General features: G+C 46.5%; 1 protein-coding gene across 1 annotated transcript in view; it reads left to right on the top strand.

Annotated features, from left to right (window-relative positions):
• Positions 1–24,097, top strand: part of LOC119397473 (uncharacterized) — a 69,109-nt gene that overhangs the window by 22,020 nt on the left and 22,992 nt on the right. The window contains exons 17-26 of the mRNA XM_049416578.1: positions 405–566; positions 1,483–1,657; positions 11,366–11,447; positions 12,619–12,690; positions 13,116–13,260; positions 16,369–16,487; positions 17,680–17,782; positions 20,250–20,482; positions 21,303–21,360; positions 21,446–21,566. Of these exons, the coding sequence (XP_049272535.1) occupies positions 405–566; positions 1,483–1,657; positions 11,366–11,447; positions 12,619–12,690; positions 13,116–13,260; positions 16,369–16,487; positions 17,680–17,782; positions 20,250–20,482; positions 21,303–21,360; positions 21,446–21,566 (1,270 nt within the window). The remainder of the gene's footprint in view (positions 1–404; positions 567–1,482; positions 1,658–11,365; positions 11,448–12,618; positions 12,691–13,115; positions 13,261–16,368; positions 16,488–17,679; positions 17,783–20,249; positions 20,483–21,302; positions 21,361–21,445; positions 21,567–24,097) is intronic.

Raw genomic sequence — 24,097 nt, 5'->3', positions numbered from 1 at the left:
TAATTGTGGAATTAAAGACTTAGTGTTGAATGCAGTACTTATCCTTTTGGTACATTTCATGTTGAGCTCAGTCCTCACGCGGCACGCTTACTCTTTGTAACTGTATTGTGCTGGCCCATATTTTGATGTTTAATGCTCTTTGATAGCTTGTAACTCCAGTTAATCTGCAAGTTGTAGCGGTAGAAATTGTATTTACGCAACTGAATAAGAGACACCACGTCAAGTTGCATGTCCTTCTAATATGTGTGCGTCATGCCTTGATAAAGGTCCTTGTAGCCATAGAAAGAATGCCTTATCAAATGAAGACTGCACTAACGGGTTGACAGACAGTGTTAATATGAGGCTGCTGTCCCTATGAATTGGAACCTCACACGTTGAAATATTTTTCCCATCTTTCTTTTTAGTGAACAACAAGCGAGTCATGGTGTCACACATTCGGGATCCTGCCAACTTTTATGTGCAGCTGTGTGCCTCTGCTGCAAAGCTGCAGCGAATGCAGAATGAAATCAATACATACTGCATGACGCAGGACTCCAAGCTACGATCTGAGGACGAGGTTGAAGTCGGTGAGAACTTTTTATAGTGGTCATGCGTGCATGCTCTTCATAAGAACTGTTGGAAGGTTTTTCATCCATTTGTTTATGTATTTATTTATTTGCCGTGCCTTACAGGCTCCTCATTGGAGCAAAGTGTGAGACATGGTGGCAAATTAGAAACATTAAAATACATATTACAGTAAAAATTTAAGATGGGGAATGGATCAATGGCTTGTTTTCTTTGTTAGACACAACCTAGTGACACCAACAGACAATGAAGCAAAGGAAAATATAAGGGACACTATTTGTAGTGTTTTTAACTGTATTGTAGTAATTGTGACATTAATGCAAACCAATTGAAGTGGACAAAAAAAGCTTGCTGTAGGTAAGAACTGAACCTACAGCCTGGTCTGTAGGTTCGGTAAAAATTCGTGAAACCACTGTGAACATTCAAGGCAGTGTAACACTGATTGAATACGTCAGCACCCACGGGGGCTCTTTATAGTGTAAAATGGTGGTAATAATCGCACGAATTCCAATCAAGCTTGAGCATAAATAGTGAAACATGGTCGAATTGTACCTAAAACTAAATAAAATGAGGGAAAAATATAATGAAAGTGTTAACTCTGTATGAGACTGTTCAGAAAAGCACTTGTGATGTTTTTAGACGCTAAATGTGTGTAGAGAGTCATGAAATGGTTTGCGATAAGCAACGGAAACGATGCTGTCAGGAAGACATTTCCAGAGTGAAATGGGACGTGGTAACCTTAAGCTAAATATCCTTCTTGCTGAAGATACACTTGATGCTAAAGTGACTGATGTAATTTCAAATAATGCTAGCACTGTCTGATAATTCTCCAGTGGGCGGTCACTGCTTTAAATTAAAAAAAATAATTGTGTTGTGGCAATTTGTGCATTGGTCTTGCATGGCCATATATTTTTGCAGGTGGGATGTACTTGGCACGATTCCTGGTGGACAACAACTGGTACCGTTGCCGAGTGCAGCGCATGGTTCAGAGTGACATGAGCCTCGTTGACGGGACAAGCTTCAGGCAAAGCGCCGTCAATGTGGAGGTGTTCTATGTGGACTATGGGAACTCTGAGGTGGTGCCTTTGACCAGGTGAGCAGAACATTTACCGTGCTTTTCCTTGCCTTGCTCTTTTAAAATGATACTGATTGCCCCGTAAATAAAGGCTGGGGGTTAAAAGGCTCGTTCGTTTAAACAACTGGTTTGTTCACATTCAAACTGACGCGAATGCGTTATTGTTATGTTTAACAAGCAAAACTCTTGCGGTGCTTTGCTCACCCCCCCGTAATCTAAAATGTCCCTTCACTCTGTGCTCCACTTGGACTCGAGAATGTCGATGGCAAATCCACCATTCGGCATGAATGTTCACTGCGTGTGAGCAATAGTGGGCATCGTTTCGTGAGAACCGCTTGTTTGAGAATACGACGGTCAGAGAGATTCGTGCAAGTCAGTCTAGACTTAGAAGTATTCTTGGAGACTCTTCTGTCATTACTTTCACGAATTTCGCAATAGGAAATTGATCGTTGTAGAAGAAAACGAAGGTTGGGGTGGTTCACTTTGACGCCATAACTTCACCGTTGCATCATTGGAAAACCACGGATTTCAAAGTACTTTTTCTCTTGGGTGTATTTGGGCCATGTTGGCTCGGTAAAGGTTCCTGAGATTTGCCATATACACTATATTTGCTGCCTGGAATGTTTAGCTAAGCCCTAGCAGACACCTTTAAAATACATGGCGTCATGTTAAGCTGGTGCTGGATCTTCAAATTTGTATATTCTTGTGCGCTTCGTGCTTTACCAAAACAACTTTGCAGTAATGGTGGTCTTGGTACTGTGCAAGGCTGATTTTCTAATAGACTTAGAATCTCTTTTTTATTTAGTGTTGTTTATTCCTTTCCGGTTTGTGGTTGACGTTTCATGCATTCACCCTTTTGACAAAAGTGGATCTAACATGTCTGGACATGGAATCTCATTTTATACAGAGTAAATTACGACTCACGAGTGTTTCGTAAATAGGAGCACCAGATGTGCTTGACTCTACTGCAGCTAAGTTCCAGAGTCATTTGCACTGAAGTTCTGCACAGAGGTAGCATTTTGCGGAGTACAGCTCAGACCACTTATAACGTAACCGCTTAAAGTGCAGTACAGTGAAACCTCGTTAATACGTACCTGCCGGGAACGCGGCATAACTACGCACTAAACGGTAGTACGCATTAAACACCAAGTACAAATTTGCATCTCCTAGCGTACGCCATCGCCGCCAGCAAATAAATAGAGTGCCACAGCAAATATTGCCTAAAGTATCCACCACAAAGCCTTTTCTTTCTTTTTGCCAAAGTGGTGAAAAGATCCTGCCACACTCGCACGACCGCCCGATAGCGCGTAGTGGCGACGCCGAGGAGCATTTCGAAACTATTGCAGGGTCCGGGATACGCGGTCAATGCAGTGACCGACGTAGCGACAGAACGGACAGTGTCTGCTTTCCGCGGTATATGTGCGTGCGTCCAACCGCGATCTGCTACTAAACGAAAACTGACGCAGTTCCAGTGAAACGCGGTACGGCCGCGTGGCGCCGATCGTCTCCCGGCTAGTTGCGTGCAGCGCGTCGCCTACTCGGCTCACGCCGTCACTACCAGGCCGCTTGCTGTGCCGCACGCGCGCATTTATCGTGGGAATGTTGTTCGTAACCACTTCGCTCCAGATCGTGCACAGATGCGGCGAGTAGCTTGTTCGGTTAACGCAGCGATGACGAGCTTCATGCAAGCGATGCGCACTCCGCGATGCTCTATCGGTTCTGGCAGCGGACGGAGGCGCTTTGGGTGGTCGCCTAATAAAAGCGTGCAGTATGGTTACAACTGCGCTACGCTTGCTGTATCGTGCACGTGCGTTTAGTGTGATAGCGTCAATGCAGCGAGGTTTCTCGGCGCCCGCGACCCGCAACGCTAACTACGCAACAGCGATCTGCTTTCGCTTCTACAAAGCGGTGCGCGCCTGATGACGGCTTAGTAGCGTTTGCTGTCGGGCTAGTTGGTACATGGCTGAAGTTCTTCGTCCCTGCCCGAGCATTTGTGCCATTAATTCAACTTCAGCCTTGAAGACGGCCGCGCACAATGAAGCGGCAGCGATCGGCGGCCCAGCGCGTTCAGGTTGTCGCCTAATAAAAGCGTGCAGTAGGCTTAAAAAGTAGCGCTGCGCCGCACGCGTGCCCGAGCAGATAGCTGAAGATACTTATTGTGATAAGGTTGTCGGCGATAAGTCATGTCGGCGCATTCGTCGGTGGCCGCCACCTCGCCTTCGTTCTTTCCCGATGCTTACCCGCAAAGGCGTCGCCGCAATCGCGCGGAAGTCGGAATCGGGGATCGACTGATCTGCGCACTTCTTAAAAAGGGCGGAAGACCTTTGGCGGCACATTCTGGCATCGGGAAGTTGAGCGGCGCAGTAAAATATTATGGCACAAAAAGTTATCGCGGTACGCAGAGTACGCACTAACCGGTAGGCATAGGGTGAACCACTACGGCTTAAGCGGTCAGCGAATGCATTGGGCTCTATGGGACTCGGTCGGGGATTCGTCGCAACTACGTTTTAACCGTTAGTACGTTTAAAGCGGGTACGTGTTAACGAGGATTGACTGTACCGGCTATAATGCGGTTTTTACAGCGAAAGCTGTTATGAGATCATTTCTCCGGCCGTTTTTGGCGCCATAGTTGTCCGCCGCCGCCGCCGCCGGTGTCCGTAACCAGTATCGCTCGAAATAAGAAAAAAAACTAAATAAGAAAAAAATTCCAGGATGGAACGAGGTTCGAACCTGGGCCCTTTGCGTGGGAGCCCAGTATTCAACCTCTGAGCCATGCCGGTGCTTGAAACTGCTTTGCAAAAAGGTCCTATACAGGCTTCATGTCGGGAAGGAACCACATTAGCATATGCAATATAGCGTGGTAGAAGATTAAAATAAGCACCAAGCGTCGCACAACGCGAATTCTGTAACCAGGCGTCAAACAATTGCGAATTGCGCAACGAGTAGGTTGTTGAATGCTATCTAGTTCTGCCCTTTTCGACCACCGTCCTTCGGTGCGACAGCCCTACTCACTTCGTGTGAGGGGCTTGGCTGAGGAAACGGGTGTGCCACTTTTCGAACACTGTCTATTGGCTCCCGCTTCACAACTACCGCCGTGGCGGTGGCAGCTTATAGACTGCGACCTTTCTTTCATGGAAGTAACGAAACACGCGCCTATTGCACATATCCGTACATACTTCCTTGAACTACAACACAAATACACTTGTGCAGAATTCTTTACAGACGCCTCCAAGTCCAATACTTCTGTGTCTTACGCAGCCGTCGGGCCATCCTTTACGGATTCCGGTATTCTACACCCTGAATCAAGTATCTTCACGGCAGAAGCTTACGCGATACTTGCGGCCGTTAAACACATTCAACAATTAAAACTACAAAAGGCAGTGATTTACACAGATTCTCTAAGCGTGGTAAAAGCCTTAAAAACTCTGAAAAGACACAAAAACCCCGTCTTTGTCTCGCTGTATTCTCTTTTAAGCACGATATACGCACTCGAACAACATGTCGTAGTGTGCTGGGTGCCAGGGCATCGCGAGATTCAAGGCAACGTGTTGGCGGACCAGCTAGCAGCATCCGCCCACGAAAACAGTCATAACACATCCTTAGCTATTCCTCCACTAGACCTAAAACACTTCCTGAAAAGAAAGCTCAGAGCCTTTTGGCAGACCACATGGGATATGCATACACGAAATAAGCTACACGTTGTCAAACCGCATCTCGGTAACTGGCCTCCAGTATCAAAATCACGCCACACAGAAGTTACACTCTGCAGACTTAGGATCGGCCACACATACAGTACACACACACACCTTCTGTCCGGTGGCGAGCCACCTTTATGTGATAGATGTGGTCAGCCACTCACTGTCCTTCACGTCCTCATTCAGTGCAAGGAACTCGATGCTATCAGAAAAAAGCACTTTTTATTACCCTACCGGCAGCAATTTCCATTTCACCCTTCAATGTTCATCGGTAGGGACCCGCTTTTTACATATCAGTCACTGTCTGCTTTTTTAAACGACGTACGGAGTTTTCATGTCATATATCAAGGTGATCCGTAGCACGGCCTCTAAACAGAGGTCGCTGCTGCGGTGAATACGCTAAAGACAGCACTTGCCTCGCGGCCCTTGGACTCAAGGGCATTGACGAGGCATTCGTGCTGATGTCATATCTTCATAGTCTTATTCTTGCGACCACTTGCCATTCATTCCACTACACATATTTCACGTCACTGTCATGATTTTAATATATATATGTTTTACCCGCCTTCAGCGCGAGGAATTTTAAGGCCCCTTTACAGCTACTTACCGCAACCATTGCTCACATCCTTTGTCTCATGAACTGGCGCTCTTTGGCCATCAATTGGCCCTTGTGCCATTAAACACCACATATTATCATCATCAGGTTGTTGAATGCTTCCAACCCATTACAAAAATGCTCTGCCATAATTCTTCATCGTCATCAGGCGCAGAATCAAAAAAGTGCGCATAATCCCTTACATGCGTTTAGCAGGTACCAACGCTCTCTGTAAAATGACGAAAAATGACACAGTGCCTGCTGCCCTACTTCTAAAAAATTACAATTTTTTATAGCGTAGTGGGTTCCTCGCAAGTGCACTTGTATTGGTTGCCAAGGAAGCCCATAAGCGCATGATCCACTTCCTCGGGGTCTCAGTAAGATTACAATGATTTATAGCGTAGTGGGTTCCTCGCAAGTGCACTTGTATTGGTTGCCAAGGAAGCCCATAAGCGCATGATCCATTACCTCGGGGTCTCAATAAAGTTCTTCGCCCCCCCCCCCCTCCCCCCCGTCTCTCTTCCACGTCAACGTATACAGCATGACGGGAGAGGGTGATAGCGACCGGGCGTCACCCAATGCAAATTACATAACTGGTGGGCCGTTTAAAGATTCCAACCCATTACAAAGGGCTGAGCCATAATTCTTCATCATCATCAGTCGTCACGTCAACAAAGTGCACGATAACAAAGTGCCTTACAGACGTGTAGCTGGTGCCTCGCTTCTCCATAGAATGACGAATAGTGGCTTAGTGGGTGCTTCCCAACTTCACAAAAATTTTGATTTGTGGCGTAGTGGGTACCTTTCTAGTGTACTTGTATTGTAGCCCCAAGAGAGCTTAACGGGCTCTAGAAACGCCGCTCTTCCAGCTTTCGCTGTGACTGTGCTGCGGTTTCAGCGCAGGCCTGGCGTCTTTTTCTGACTCCCGTTTACCCTCCCATAGAACTCCATGTATACGCATACCGCTTATTGTGCAGTTCCCCGAGATGAAAGACCGGTTATAATGCGGCTGGCGGAACATTCTCAGAGATGCGAGGGAGCGAGCGTGCTTCTCAGCGGAGATGCGCCGGCGAGGGAGGGAGCGGCGACCACGTTACGAAGGAGGAGGGGACGCGGAACGAACGAACAAGGAGCGGGGGGAGAAAAAAAAAGGGACGGCGGTGGGAGGCAGCAGCCTGGCGCGGGTGCGTGGAGTGTGGAGGGGGAGCGGCTGCGCGGCCGACGGAGAAGCCTTTGCCCCCCTTTCTTCGGCCGCTTGACATGCGCGCTCCGCTATGTACGGGCGCCCGCGTCCGCATCAAGGGCGCGTTACCGCTGTTTGTCTCCGTCGGGAAAATAGTTGCTTCGTCGTAGAGCGCAGATGCGCGTGCAACCTCGATTCCCCCGCAAGTAACAATGCTTTGAGACGCGATTGAGCTTTCGCCTTTTCCACCAACAGGCGGACTTACAAGCTTGACTTTTTCAGGATAGTTGCCGCGGCTGTTCTCCTGACCGCGAACCGAAACTGCGTTTCACACGTGATGCCCTCGGTTTAGCTCGCGAGTGCGATCTCTTCTACGCCCGATCTCCGTGTTGCCTAGGGCAAGCTTCTCGCGGCGGCATGCCAGTTGCAACGCGCACGCTAGGCCTAACGAGCGCTAGCTGCCATGTCGGCGGCCGCGGACTACAGAAGTTGCGGTTTGGTGCCGAGTCAGTGAAACATTTTGCAGTTGTTGCATTTAGAAGGGGTGACTTACATCTTTAACGAAAACGCGTGCGTGCGTGTGAAACACTCGAGTGGTGGTTTGTGGTCGCCACCGTTTTCGACATGGCGCACGGGCAGTGTGCTACTGCGGCGACTTCCCGTGACGGCGCATTTTTTCCGCGTTCGTTATGTCGGTACCGCAGGTCCGCGGACGCTAACCGTTCAACATTTCCAAATGGAAGCAGACGCAAACTTACGTCCCAGTCGCATGCCTCGATAGTCGGAATCGCGCGCCTACCCGTTGGTCATGTTTTGCACACGTGCAACCTTTAAAAAACGTTTTGGTTATAGTGCGGTACCGTTTATAGTGCGGATATTCGCGACTCCGGCGACTTACGTTATAAGCGGTCTATGCTGTATTCAGTTTGGTCACACATTTGCCACCATCGCTTGCCTACTTCACCTTGAGTAAATTTTAAGTTTGGGTGATTTATAGCAACATCACTAAAAATTGTTGGTTCTACTGCAGTGGAATGGTAGTGCCATGTGACACCATTGCAGTTATCGCAATGCTGCAGCAATGACATATGTCCCCACTGTATCATTGCAGTAAAACCTACATTCGGAGACCAGAATTGCTCCATGAGTGTGCCAGGCAAAGTTAACATTCAGAAAAGAGTGGCATTACCTCAACGTCGTAACATGGTTGTAATAAATTCCCACACATACCGAACTAAAACTCGAGTCTTCCTTTTTTATACGAAGTTCAAAGAGGATCGTGACTTAGGTTAATATGTGGATAATTCGAAATGCAAAACAAAACATCTGAAGCTTGTGTGGAAATTTTGTATGTCCTGGGCAATCTCTTCAGAACCTAAGTGGGAATTGGCCAACCTTTTTTTTTTTCAAGGCTGTGTCGATGTCATAAAGGCTTACTAGTTAGTTTTCCTTTTTAAATGCTGCTCTCGGGCCCCTGTTCATGGGTTGAATGTCGACCATCTTTCATTGCCATAATCGAGCTAAAGAGCACACCGAAAATCTCCTGGCTCACATGCTTGAGCCACGTGATGCTCTTGTTCTTTTGCCAAAACAGGCTGAATTACTCTTGAGCCTTCGCTGTCGAAACAGAAAATTAAACTTTATAAAATAACAAAGAAAAAAGACTAACAAAAGTTAAAGGTAAACCGAATCGGGAAATCAGAAAAATCAAGAAATTACAACAAAAAAAGCCAAAGTATAAAGAATCAAACAAGAAAAAGTACTCTAACTGTACATACATGCATGTCTCTGAAATTCTTTGCCTCATTATATCGCCCAATGAAAACGCACATACGGCTGCACTCACAATTCGCATTAGGGAGTATCATAATTGCTGGTAATTTCTTAATGCGTGCCTTTTTGGGCAAATGCACGTATCGAACTGGGGAGTCATTCTTTGCATTCCTGAAATAGGATGGCTTTGTTTTGATTAATTTGGTAGCGCAGCACTAACAGACACAAAGAACACACAACGAACAAGTGCTTGTCCTTGTGTGTTCTTTCTTCGTGTCTGTTGGTTTTGCGCTACCGGATTAATCAAAATGAAACCGTACCAACTTGCCCAGATGTCCACGCTTCTATAGGATGGCTGTTGTTTTTCTAATAACGAACATCCGCAGGCAATAATCTCACAGGACTGCAGTTAGTTCTCCATTGTTAGAAACCTTCATTGCACTACAAGGCTGCATTGCAGTGAAGCTCATGGAAGGGAATTTATAATTGTGAAGCGCAAATCTTAATGCTCCGTTCGAAATCATCTGCCGAAACAGTGCCGTTTTGTTGGCATGAAGGCCACCGGTGACAAAAGTGATTTCTGGCCAGTTGGCAAAAATGAAAAAAGTGAACTCGCTGGAGGGCTCCACGGTGCAGCCTTGGATATATATATGGAATATAAAAGTGAATGGGAATTCGATGTATGTGTGCTACACTTATGCATGGGATATTCGAGAGGTTGTTGTAACTGTTCAATAACTAAAAATATCCCGATAAAACTATATACACTCTAAGAAAAAAGCGAGTATTTGGGGAGTATTTCTGCTACACAACAATAATAGTCATTTGGCTTGCTTGTGTTTCCTTTCTTGAAAACCCGGCTCTGGTCACTTTCCTATCAAGAATGCTATGTCACGCTGATAACACGCGTGCTGTTCGTGACAGGCAAGTGCCGGGACCGCGGTGATAACGCAAGGAAAGTACGCGAGGTGGATAACGATTATTGTTGTGTAGCAGAAATACTCCCCAAATACTCGATTTTTCTTAGAGTGCATGCTTATGAGGAGTGTTGGATACGAAGAAAATATTTTTTTCATAAGTGATGTGCTATATGCAGAAAGGCAGGGAGGCCAAATGTTCATCTGTAACACACGGTGGTATTGGCACTAAGCTCAGACCACTTATAACGTAACCGCTTACAGTGCAGTACCGGCTATAATGCGGTTTTTTCTGACTCCCGTTTACCCTCCCATAGAACTCCATGTATACGCATACCGCTTATTGTGCAGTCCCCCGAGATGAAAGACCGGTTATAATGCGGCTGCCGGAACGTTCTCAGAGATGCGAGGGAGCGAGCGTGCTTCTCAGCGGAGATGCGCCAGCGGGGGACAGAGCGGCGACGGCGTTACAAAGGAGGAGGGGATGCGGAATGAAGGAACAAGGATTGGGGGGAGAAAAAAAAAAGAGATGGCGGTGGGGGGCAGCAGCCCGGCGCGGGTGCGTGGTGTGAGGAGGGGGAGTGGTTGCGTGACCGACAGAAAAGCCTTTGCCCCCTTTGGCCACTTGACATGCGCGCTCCGGCCGCTACGAACGGGCGCCCACGTCTGCATCAAGAGCGCGTTACCGCTGTTTGTCTCCGTCGGAAAAATAGTTGCTTCGTCGTAGAGCGCAGCTATCGCGTGTGCAACCTCGATTCCCCCGCAAGTAATAATGCTTTGAGACACGACTGAGCTTTCGCCTTTGCCACCAACAGGCGGACTTGCAAGCTTGAGAGACTTTTTCAGGGTAGTTGCCGCGGCCGTTCTCCCGACCGCGGACCGTGAACCGCAACTGCGTTTCATGCATGATGCTCTCGGTTTAGCTCGCGAGTGCGATCTCTTCTACGCCCAATCTCCGTGTTGCCCAGGGCAAGCTTCTCGCGGCGGCATGCCAAGTTGCAACGCGCACGCTAGGCCTAACAAGCGCTAGCTGCCATGTTGGCGGCCGCGGACTACAGAAGTGCCGAATCAATGAAACATTTTGCAGTTGTTGCATTTAGAAGGGGTGACTTACATCTTTAACGAAAACGCGGGCGTGCGTGTGAAACACTCGAGTGGTGGTTTGTGGTCGCCACCGTTTTCAACATCGCATACGCGCAGTGTGTTACCACGGCGACTTCCCGCGACGGCGCATTTTTTTCGCGTTCGTTATGTCGGCAACGCAGGTCCGCGGACGCTAACCGTTCAACATTTCCAAATGTAAGCAGACGCAAACTTACGTCCCAGTCGCATGCCTCGATAGTCGGAATCGCGCGCCTACCCGTTGGTCATGTTTTGCACACGTACAACCTTTCAAAAATGTTATTTTGGTTATAGTGCAGTACCGCCTATAGTGCGAATATTCGCGACTCCGGCGACTTACGTTATAAGCGGTCTATGCTGTATTGTTTTGTCACTTCCGTTGTTGTTTGCGGTATTTTATTATAATGGACATAATTACCATAACACCCATCTTCATTCCAGGTTACGGCGCATGTCCCCTCGCTTTGAGAGGCTGGGTCATTTGGCAATCAGGTGCTCTCTCTACAACGTGGTGCCTAGAGCTGTGAGTAGGCTTTGATTACACTATTGAGTCAAGAGCTAGGTGTAAGGTATTCTTGTAGCACCACCATTCTCGTAAACTTCATGCTCCCACATAACAAGAACGGTAAGGAAAACAGGTCTAAGAATTTGTGTGTGTTTAAGGGGGGGACACTGCTCTTACAAAAATGTTTTTATTTCTTAATTGATTTTGATGAAACTTGGTGAGTTTATGCATATTTGGGTGCTGATTACAAATATGCGATTTATTTTTCTAGTATAATGTGTAGTTTTTAAAATACAAAATATTTCTTGTGCCTTTTGGAGAGGAAGATACTTTCTAAACTGAGAGAGTTACAAAATAAATCAGCTTATCGCAATAATCTGGAATCAGAAGTGTGTGCAGTGCAACAAAAATGGATGTTCTAAACCCATTAAAAGAAAAGTTATGGTATGTTGAACATTTGTGAGCGAGTCAATTTCAAGCTGGGATTTCACTCACAAATGTTCTGCATACCGTAACTTCTGAGCACAGTTCTGAGCACAGATTATTGTGATATGCTGATTTACTCAGTGACTCCCTCAGTTTAGAAAAAAACCGTGCTCTCAAAAAGGCACACGAAATATCTTGCATTTTAAAAACTACTCATTATTCTAGAAAAATAATTGCATACTTGAAATCGGCACACAAATATACATAAACTCACCAAGTTTTATCAAAATCGATCAAGAAATTTAAAAAAAAAGAACTTGAGTGCCATGTCCCAGATCCAAGCCCCAGATCTGAAGCTCATGCTGTACCTTTTAATCCACTTTTCAGCTGCTTGTGCGTTGAAGAAAATTTGCATTATGGCAATACTTTCTAGGCTAGCTTTCACGAGTCACATTCGAGACAATATCTGAAAAATGCAAGATTTCTTCTATCATGGTTTAATAAACCCAAGTGTCAACCAGACAAGCGGCACTCCTCATCCTTGTCTTCTCCTTCCCTGTGTAGCTTCCTTTTGGCGCAGGAGTTGAGTTAGTCACCTGACTTCTTTTTTTTTTTTCTAATGTTCTAATGTTGGCGTGATCACCCCACTTCATAACAACCACACATTCTCATGGGCAATAAAAAAGTCACGCCCAACTCTAGGTAGCAGGAGAGTTGTTTGGTACCCGTTAAGTTGTTTTGTCTACTTTCTTTCCCCTTTCAGGATGGACGCTGGAAAAAGGAAAACAATGCTCTCTTTGGGAAGCTCACGCTGAACAGAAAGTTGATTCTCAGGGTAAGTATCCCTATATTGCAGCTGTTCACTTTTCTGTCTATAAGCCTAAGAAAAAGTAGTGGCCAGCATGTCTTTAAAAAAGAAAAGATAAAAATTCCAAAGGCTGTAATGCATCTAAACATGAACGAACTGGCCGAGCTTTTCACGCTTCTTAAATGCACACCAATACCAAGTGTGGCTTTTGACAGGGCCTGTTGCCTTTCCCCCTCCTCTCGTAGCTTCCAGCACTCTCGTTAACACCCCGCTGTGATAATAACCTTTAACTCTGCTTATACTTTACAGGTTTAACAAATTTTATCTAGTCACAATTAGTCCTGGTCCCTCCACTGCAGTCTCTCTTGTGGTTAGCGAGGTACTTTGGTACATTTAAATGTTGCAACTTTGTTATTGATCGGCTTGTGGACGTTGGCGACGTTTCTTTGCAGGAGGTGGAACGGCAGGCCGACACCCTCCTTGTGGACCTGCTGGATGACAGTGAAGGTGGCTGTGGTGAAGTCCGGACCTCCATCACGGATGCACTAGTGTTTTTGGATGCTGCATCCTACCACCTGTCCAGGGGCAGCATTCCAGGTGACACTCGTTACTCTATAAGTGGCTTTCTACTTTACCTTATGCTAATGAGCTTCAACATTTTTGGCAGCACTGCCCTTTACATACAGCTACACACTTTGAGGCATATTTGTATTCCAAGACAATGATCGTCGCCTACATTGCGTGCCTTTTCTTGCTATAATGCAGCGCACCGGATGTTTCCAGGTTACAAACTGCATGCAAGGTGTCAGTGTTAAAATCTTCGGATTTACGTATGTCAATAAAAAAATCAGCGATTATATATATATATATATATATATATATATATATATATATATATTTTTTTTTTTCTTGCTGGAAATAATTTTGTTTGGAGTATGCATAATTTTTCACTACAGTAAAAGCTCGTTAATTCGGATTTCTAGGGACCGGCAAAAATGTCCGAATTATCGAATGGTCGAAATAAACACAATAAATGCAAGAGTTTTTTCAGCATACCCTTACTTTACATGGTAATCGCGGATGCGTCTCTGTTTTCGAGCAGAAGTTCACGCGGACACAATTTTTCTGAGCCCTTCAAGGTGCTCAGCAGCTGGCATGCTGTCTGCAGTGCCAAAACAAAATTCTTTAAGGACGACGAGGGCCTCCGCGGCTTCCTGCACAGTACGAGGGGGCCTGTGTGGCTCATAGTGTGGCTGCTGCTCTTCAGGCTCTTCGTTCTCGGATTCGTCGCCATGCATCACTTCGTTGATGATTTGCTCATCAGTCAGAGAGCGGGCAGTGGCAACGCCATCAATGCCGACATAATCACCGAGTGTCACTCATCAGGCATAACACTTCCTAAATCCTGCCCGTCATCGGCACCGTCGTCATCGGCACACTTCGGCCACTGCAGGATCGCTGGAGTCGGGTAGAACAAAGCCACTGTGCCTGAAACAGTTGGCAATGGCGTGCACAGGCGTGCTCTGCCACACATACGCGAAGAATGCTAACTGCGCTCAGGAGACTCACGTCGTATTGTTTGCCGACATCATGGCACAGGAGCTACTTCTTGCCAGGAGAGCCCATTTTTCAGGGCACGCAAAATTTCTACTTTGGTGGTGAAGTCCTTGGCCTCGTACTTGGGCCGCTTCGCCGGCGTTGCCACTGGCGGAGAGTGCGTTCACACGAGAAGTCGGCACAAAAGCACCAACAACGATCAAGCTAAAGGAGCCGTACTGAATTGTTCCTCGATAAAACGGCGTTCAACGATGCAGCACACCAACGGGAACAAAGCAACAAAAATGACACCGCGCCAAACCCACACGCCCCACATGCTATCACGCGCGAAGAAAAGGCCTTGAAAGGGCGTTCAACCAGTCTCAAGTCAAGCCAAGCTGATAATTGATGTCCATGACGATGCTGCGTTTGAGCTTCACTTTTGTTCCGAATGGTTCTTTTTTCGTTTTCGAGCCTCGCCAGCGGCCCGAAAGTCGCCGAATTATCCGATTTGCGGTCAAATCTGTCCGAAATAACGAGCGCCCAGTCTCATAGAGTGATGCATATATTTACAGGGACCAGATGACGTGTCCGAATTAACCGATTTTCCGAATTAACGAGAGTCGAATTAACGAGCTTTTACTGTATGTGGATGTCTAACAATTTTGTTACACACATATTTGTCCAGTATTTTCAGTGTTTAAAACATCTGGGAAATGAGCACAGCTTCAATAATAGCACGCATGGCCGTAGCGAAAGTTGGATGTGCTGTGAGAGTGCGTTGACAAGCAGACTCTTCGATTTGTGTCCATCGGAAAGCAGTTCTCCAGGCCAGAGGAAAATCAGTGCATGTTTGGTAGTATTCTCTCTATGTGGGGGGCCTGCCTGTAAACAAAGTAACTTTTTTGTATGAAGATTGTGCAAGCTAGCATCTGCCAGCAAGGTCAAAAATGTGATCTGTTCTTGTGAACCAAAAAGGTGCATGTAGCCATAACAGATCTGAAAGTTCACACGTGGTACCTAAGGCGAAGTGTGCACGTACAGTGCTCACAGAATGAACAACAGCATCAGAGACATGTAATCTCGGTATGAATTTGGCTACAAAAGGTGATGTTGGCATTGATGTAAGTGTACTGGTCATCAGCCTGCCAATGTGACGTGAATAGAAGACTGTGTAAACGAAAGTATGTCCTTTATTTAGCTGTAACGTGATGCGCTTCGTTCCGTGAGCGCGGTATGTCTAGCCGCCATTGCTAATACGGTGCAGAGTATCACTCATGTGTCAGTTCCATCGGAAACTCAGAATAAGCAGCACAATCGAAAAAGAGATTCGGAACTCGGGAAATATATTAGCAGCTTTCAGGCAACACTGTGTGGCACTTTGATGTGGAAACAAGAGCAAAGATGAATCGATTCAAAGCTGTGCTTCCAGCAGAATGAAAGATTTTTAAATATGCCGTTTGGTGGCTTCTGATAGCTCCACTGCTCTCATTATGTGTCCTCAAACATGGGCAGTGCAAGACACTGTGACATTGCACTCTCTTGCTCATGCCAGTACAAAAGCTCAGTATATTACCGGGAGGTAATTATTCCATGTAGTTGCGGTGCACTGCTTTGAGTGCAGTGAGAGCAATATAGAGAAAGGGTAAAGCATGGCAGCGACATTTCTTAATTTCCAGCAATTCTATTAGACAAGCACGTTCAATAGCTAATAGCCAGGAAAGGGTCTTTTTAAGTGCCTCTTAATACCAAACACATTCCGCACAGTTCTTGAAAATGTGTGGTAGTGTCCCGTCAACCATAGGCGTGCATGGGGTGGGGGGGGGGGGGGGGGGCAAAATCTGCCCCATGCATTGCCCCCCCCCCCCTAGTCACCTAAGAGGGGGGAGCGCAAAATCTGCCCCATGCATTGACTCCCCTAGTCTCCTAAGGGGGGGGGAGGGCAAAATGCCCCATGCATTGACCCCCCTAGTCACCTAAGGGGGGGGGGGGCAAAATCTGCTTCGTACACTGGCTTAGTGGGGGGGGGGTGCGATGAACCTTCGCCCCCCCCTGATAGGGAACCCTGCGGACGCCTATGCCATCAACACATCTTGAATAAGTGTATGCATGCATTGCATAGTCATCATTATGCGATCTTAACAAGGAATGCGTTCATGTTTTTTCCAGAGAAACCTCAAGCGGCCATTCGTCGTCAGTATTATTCACCCACTGATCTCACTGCCGGCCAGATTGTCAATGTCATTGTCAGCTGCATACACAATCCACAAAAAATGTTTGTGCAAGAGGTGAGTGCGCTTTGCCCTTAGAATACAGTCAAGCCTCGTTATAAGAAAGTATCACCCGGGCCATAAATTAGTTCGTTATATCTAATATTTGTTATAACGATACAGATAAGTCTGCTCTAACGAAAACAACAATCTGGCTCTCGCAAGATTCTAGATACAAAAACGTATTATTCTAGGATTCAACCCCACTATAAACGAAATAATCCTTACCTTTCTCTTTGCGGCATTTCAAACACTGAACTTCGGCTCATGTGGTGGCAGAGCCAATCAAATACTTTTTTTTTTTTGCACTGGATGATGGAAATTTCTGCAGTTTGTTCAAATGAAGCGAAAATGCTTGAGGCCCGTGTTCTTAGATTTAGGTGCACGTTAAAAGAACCAGGTGGTCGAAATTTCCAGAGCCCTCCACTACGGCATCCCTCATAATCACATCGTGGTTTTGGGAGGATAAATCCCAACAATTATTAATTACCTTTCGAGCTTTGAGCCTCGCGCGAACCGTATATTTCTTCGTTACAGCTGATATTGCAGCAACTGTTGCACTTTTGGTTTCATTATAAAGAGAATAAATGTCAGTAAAATGAAGCATGCCCAACTGAAGTTCGTATTGAGTTTGCTTGTTATATCGAAGTTCAACTGTAAATGTGGGCTTGTAGTGCTCATTTGCATTGTTAGTTTGGTGCCTGTTGTAAAGAGATGTAGCCAGGAATTTTTTAGGGAAGGGGGTGGGGGGGCATGCTTTTGGCTTTAAAGTAGGCTCGGGCAGCTACGCGCTATCAAATGTTGCTTATGCTAGGCACCCCAAGTTAAACTGGACTGGTGGGCACTGTGTCCAGTCCTAGAGCCCCTCCTCTCTTCTCTCTCTTCTCCTTTATCCCCCCTTCCTCTTAATGTTTCTTTATTATATATGTACGTATATGTACAGTACTCATGGATTCAAACGAGACATAAAATTTTTTAGCGTAACGACTGGTATGCGCAATTGCCCGAGAAAACCACGTCACGTCGTGACGAATCTGGTCTCTAAAGATAATGTTGGCTCTGACCTACACGTTCGATTCGAAATTATGCCGATATGATCCAAACTGAAGATGGGGAAAACAAAAGTATGTGCACTGCTTAGCCCTAAATTGTCCTGTTTCAATCCGTGAGTACTGTACATCAAAGTAAAACTTTGCTTCTGCCTTTGTAGCTGGGCTCTACTGTGGAAGGCATGCAGAAGATGCTTGGAGAGTTGCAGCATCACTGTAACGCAGAAAGCACCGAGCTAGACATACTGTTTACACCTCAAGTTGGTGAGTGCTGTGCGTTTCTGTGCTTGGATTGATTAGTTCATTGTAAGTGGCTTTACTGCAAGAGGCTGCATTACGCATTTGTCCTTTGGCATTTCAACGTCCTTGAGCTGAGCGTTTGTTGTCAGATACCGTCTGGGAACTGTCGTGGCGAAGCTTGTTACTTCAATGCGGGCTCATTGCTACTTGTAGCTGATCACGTTTGTGAAAGACGTGCGTTTGGGGTGTTACGCCTGTTGAGAAATGAATAGTGGAAATTGATGCCCAGCAGTGGTTTTATCGAACCTTTCACAACTGTGTGCATCTGTATTGCGTACATTAATCTTCGCATTACATGGCACTGTGAGTTTTTTGTGACTCACAAGCAGATGCCGCTGTGGGTCATAGTGCACACTCAAGCAGAATATGGAGACAGATATTTTTCCCAGGGGCTGTTGTCATCTTTTTCCACATCCCATTTCTCTCTCACTCTTCCTTTCTTGTTTAGTGTCGCTCTTGTCCCTCCCTCTAAGCAGTTCTTGTACACACATTCCCTTTATGAAAGGGAACACGCCAGTGTGTGGCCTGCAACCTGCAGTAGCCACTTATTGTGGTATATATGGGTGACTGCAAGAAGGATTACAAATGTCACCAGCAACTGCATGTGCCTATTTGTGCTTTCTTTACTCTGATGCGACCGTGGCTTAGTGTTTATAGGCGTTCGCGGAGTCCCAAATTAGAGAGGGCTTAAAAATCTGACAGCACCCAAGTTCCCTTTGCCGCCTTAGGCACCCATTACAATATAGAGTAGAAGCTCGGTCATACGAATCTCAAGGGGGAGTGAAAATATTCCTATCACCTGAAATTTCGTATCACCAAAAAACTACCGAAATGTATTCTCAAACCATAATATACGCACGAAAGATTTATTTTCGTAGAAAGAACTCGCATACGTTTTCTGAGGCACACGTGAATGGACCACAAGGGATGGCGCAGCTGCCTGCTGCGAACATGCGCATCAAAGCTTCGCTTGAGGTCAACTAAAACTAAGTGCCGAATTCTGCTCCACCATAGTCATAAGCGAATGACAGGAACGCCAAAACGCTTCGTGCCTTTTTACGACATTATTGTCTTTAATCTACCACTGCATTAGCCGTGTACCTTTGGAGCTGCGTAGTCGCTATCGATGATCATGTCGATAGCAACCATGGCTACATGCACAGCGGTTGCAGAAAGTGTTAGTAGTTCCATTTTCAATCCGGGTTTGCTGGCCGCACACGTGCCTTCAGAACTGCATCATTGCTATCTGTGAACGCACCTACAGTAGTTTTGTCCGCAGCGGTTGCGGCACACAGAATAGCTTTGACTCGGTGAGCAATGGATGCTGTGTACTTTCAGTTTTGTCATCACTATACGTGATAGTGTCGATAGTGAGTGAGGTTTCATGCGCAGCGGTTGCGACAAACGATAAGCACAGTTTTGACTGTGTGCAGTGGCTGCGTGCGTACACTGTCGTCCTTTATGAAAGGGAACACACGAGCCTGTGGCCTGCGCTCTGCAGTGGCTGCCTACAGCACCATGAACCGACAGCTAAAGAAAGAACGTCCGCTTTTGGCGTCATCTATTGGCAAACAAAATAACGAGTCATCACTGGTGGACAAGCGCAGCTAGATTACACTCCCACTCCGGTATTGCAATGGGTGATGCCGCCAAAAGCGGACATGCTTTCTTTAGCTCTCGGTCGATGGTGCTGTAGGCAGCCGCCGCAGAGCGCAGGCCGCGCAATTGCGTGTTCCCTTTCATAAAGGACGACAGTGTACTTCTGGAGCATCCGGAGCATGCTGCTGTCGGCCGTCATTCGACAGTTTCGGTACCCATGTTTGTATCACCTTTTGCGACCCCGAGAAGTGTTTGGAACATCCGAATTTTGGCCCATTGGACGCTAAAAAGTTCGGCGGGGAAACTTTATGAATTCGTATCAGCCGGGCTTGTATCACCGAGATTCTGCTGTATACAAAAAGATAAGAGCTCACTGGGATTTCAACTTACTGAAGCACGGATTGAAACTTAGTACACATGCAGTGAGAGAAGCGCAAGTGTGGATGCAGTGCATTTTTGAAACTATTCATCATTCAACCAAGTTCCATGTGCTGCTTGCAAAATAATAAAACTTTACATGGCCAAATTTGCAAACCCTCTGTGCTCCCTCCCCCTCCCACCCCAGTCCAATCTCTGCACACCTGTGTTTTTTAGTCATACCATCTGCCGCTCGCCTAGTCTGGTAGTGAAGCTTTTCCTTGTCACCTGCTAGTGATATCACTTGAAGTGGAGCACAGGCCATGCGCTCACTCATTTGCTTTATAGTAAAGACACAATCCATTCATTAAAACATTTCATAAGCATACGTTCCCAGTATCTGTGGCGTGAGTTCACGTGCCATTGCAGGAGTCCTCATTTTTCATCTTTTCCCTTGCTTTCTTTCATCGTCCAGGTATGGTCTGCTTGGCAAAGTTTCCTCATGACCACTTGTGGTATCGTGGTAGCATAATCAGTCTTCATGGGAGGACCCATGTGGAGGTGTTGTTTGTTGACTACGGGAACCAGGAACGGGTGCCCATCATGTGGGTTCGCCGCATTCCCGACAAGTTCATGTACCTTCCCATCCAAGCCATTCCCGTGACGCTCGCTGACTTGGCCCCTGTCTCCGGTTCCTGGAATGTTGAGGTACGTCGTTTACGTACCTCAAAAGGTACGTCGCAATGCCTTGATAGGTCAAGTTGGCATGCTAGCACTACAGTATCCTGAATTGCAATCTCTAAAGTGTTGGCAAGACCACAGGCATTGAGATGACCTTGTAATCCTTTTGTAGAGTCTTGTTGATTGTGAGCTCTTGTGCAGCTTAGCACTCGCATGTAGTCTCTGGGTCTAAATATGAGCCGGCTTGTTGAACGCAGCCATGTTCACTTCTGTGCAATCCACCTCTTTCATTTTCCTGTGCTGCCCTCTGCCATTTTGGTAGGGTTTTGGTAGGGGCTGTGACAACCAGTATCGCAAGAACAAAAGCCTTCGAGCTCAAGACGCATTTTGCAACATTTCTGCTAGGGGAAGGGTACGTGCGCCATGGCATTGGGAAAAAGGTGGACTATTGCACAAAATCTATGAGTAAGATGCAATCATACGAGGTGTTAAAGGTGCAGTCCTGCAGTCTTCTGTGCGATTATGAAACCACTGTTACCACTTTGCCTTCCTATGTCCTTTTGTCCAAATGATTTCTTTTTTCTGCGGTTGAAATGTACGATCTAGATTAAAACAAAGCAAATTGTAGGAGACATCAATTTTATACCTGCAAATCATTATTTGGGATATTGAACAGAAGGAGTGGATTGATGCTGCAGTCCGCTATAGGCAACGTAAAAAAAAAAAGGTACACTGTATCTAAGAAACGATTCTAATGTATCACTAGTTTGGGCGCACAAACCTTGATAGAGACGTGCCTCAGGTTCTGTTTTCTCTGAAAGCTGAGCTCTGTATCTTTCTCTTGAAGGCCACCAGAAGACTGTCACAATTGACCTTGAGCAAACATCTGCTGATGAAAGTTCACGGTAAGCGTCACTCTTCTGCCTGCTTCTCTGTGATTGGTAGTTAGTTGTGCAGTCATTCAACTGTATTTTGCTTCTACTTTTGCAGCAAACAGTGAAGAATTCAAGCGTGCGAAGGTGACGCTTTACATTCCGGGCAAGGATGACACAGACGTGTGTGTGAATGCTGTACTAGTCAAAGAAAACCTTGCAGCTAGCACAGGACCGCTGTAAGCATTCCTTTTACATTTTCTTCTGTTTTATAGGTAGTTGCTCGCCGAATGAATGACTTGTGCTGGCTCCCAAATGCAGTAGAACCTTGTTGATTAAAATTCCAAAGGGACCTGAAATTTGTTTGAATAGAGCAGAGTGCCTAGAAAAAGTAAAAGTCGATCAATCAGTCAAAGAAAACAGTTTAAATTGAGGGACTCTTTGAATATAGCACGTGCACGATGGAATGGCAGGCGAGTGGAAGAGGGAGTGACTCAGCCCAGCCGTGTGCTGCACACGCCGACGGTCTTAGCAGATGAGTACATAGGCAACTGGTGCTCCTCAGGGATGTTGTAGGTAATTCGTAATTGTCACTAATGTCCAACACGGTGGTATACAGTAAAAGCTCGGATGTGTTCTCTTGTCCGAGCAAGCATATGTGTTGTTTAATGACATCAAACTCGGTAATTCAGTCTTGTTTTGTCGCAACCTGGTTAATTCGGACGATCCTCAGAGCGCGCCAAGCCCGAAGCGCTGCAAGGTGCAATGCAAAGGAGTGATAACAGTGTTCGTGAACAATTGAAACAGTCGCGGGTTTTCAGAAAGCGTGGTCGCCATCCAGTCTTACAAGAGTCGTGCTATTGGCAACCAAGGCTTCAGTGGCTGAGGCAAACTTGTTTCGTTTTCGATTTTACTCGGCACATGTGAACTGCATGGGCGCTATCTATGATCGCATCGATACTGACTTGGGTTAAAGCTGGGACATGCACTAGTGAAGTTTTTGCCACGTGCCTTGAGAACTGCGTAGTCGTCATCAATGATGCGGCACTAGCGAGCCAGGTTTACTTGGCAGCAGATGTGATGCTCAGCAGTTTCATTTCGACTCTAGACGTAGGCCACACGCGTGCCTTCAGAACTGTGTGGATGCTATGATCGTGCCTTTAGCTACCGCGGTTTCGCCCACAGTGGATGTGGCACTCAGTAGGTTCGCTTTGACTTCAGGTACTCTGCACGCAGTGTCGCAAAATTCAAACGTGGCGGAAGCTGTTGAAGATGAACAGCTGCAGCCGTGAACTGCATGCTGCATAAAACTCTCGCTACATTGTGATAGACGAATGATCAGTTGCCGGCCATCTTTCGACAAAAAAAAGAAATGATCGCCACGTGTGTGTGGTGGTGGTGATGGCGGTACATAGTAAGGGATGGGTTCAGAGCACGTTTCAATATACGACATGGGGGTCTTGAGCTGCGGTCACATTGTGAACGAAGTCACAAATGATGACAGTTGCGGCTTTTACACTGCTCTTATGTAAAATATGTGCTGGATTTACGTATTCTTCAAGAAAATGAAAATGCATTGATGTAATAGACATTGTTTATCGTTTTCTTGATACTTTTGGCAATTAGGCTAATTCGGACATTTTTCCAGTCTCGTGAAATCCAAATTAACGAGCTTTTACTGTATTGCTTACGGTGCTTGGCTGCTGTCCCAAAGGTTGCGGTTTCAATCCCGGCTGCGGCAGTTGCATTTCAATGTACGCGAAGTGCCAGAGGCCTGTGTACTTTGTGATGTCGGTGCATGTCAAAGAACACCAGATGGTCTAAATTGCCAGAGTCCTCCACTACGGTCTGCCTCATAATCATATCATGGTACGTAAAGCCCTGCATGGTTAATACTAAGGTTGGCTAGCCGAGCCTCAGCCATGTAATTGTGTGTGCATGTCTGGAATAAAGACTCGGATTGCGGGTAACCAATTGCATGTACAGTGCCGTCCACTCTTAAGGTGAACACGGCTTGGCGTGGCCGCGCTCTGCAGAGCGCCAGTGCAGCCAGCACGGCCGTGCATCAGAGCGCAGTGGCGCAGGCGCACAAGAACCCACAGAAGCGACTACATCGCATCGTCTGCTGCAGTGCTGGCCGGTGCTGGCACGCCCGCGATTGCTTCGCTGTAGTACAGCAAGAGCAGCGCGTTCTCGTGCGCCTGCGCTGTTTCATTTCGATGCACGGCCGCGCTATATGCTCTGGCGCTCCGCAGTGCGCGGCCACGCTGAGCCGTGTTCACCCTAAGAGTGGACGGCACTGTACACTATCTCGTGCACCTAGTGGGGTCACTCGCGTTATGTCAGCTTCTGAGGCACATCGATACGAAAGGCTAGGTGATGTTACTTATCTCTTTTTGAAGGACAGTCCCGTGGGTGCAAGAAATTTTGTTGGATATATAGTAACCAATGGTGGTTTTGGAGTTTCAATTTGCAACAGTAGGTTTTCCCAATTCAAATTGCACAGTCTGAATTTTCCATCAATGCATAATCTCGTACTTGTTCGAATTCTTCGTGGGAGACTGCAGGAATGGATTGCCTGCGCAAAGGACTTTGAGACGCCCATGGTCACTTTGTGAATATTTTCTCTCGACCGACTTTTCAGGGTAGTCCTGGAGCACTGTACTTTCTAAAGTATCGTACTTGTGCCATTAGCAGCAGCAGCAGCAGCATAACAGTTTAACACAATTATTGCTTAGCCCTGCTCCATAGGAGAGTAATGAATGATCAG

This window comes from Rhipicephalus sanguineus, chromosome 6 (assembly GCF_013339695.2).
Source record: "Rhipicephalus sanguineus isolate Rsan-2018 chromosome 6, BIME_Rsan_1.4, whole genome shotgun sequence".
NCBI classification, from domain to species: Eukaryota; Metazoa; Arthropoda; class Arachnida; order Ixodida; family Ixodidae; genus Rhipicephalus; species Rhipicephalus sanguineus.
Note: the sequence above shows the minus strand (reverse complement) of the source record. Positions and strands in the feature narration are given on the sequence as shown.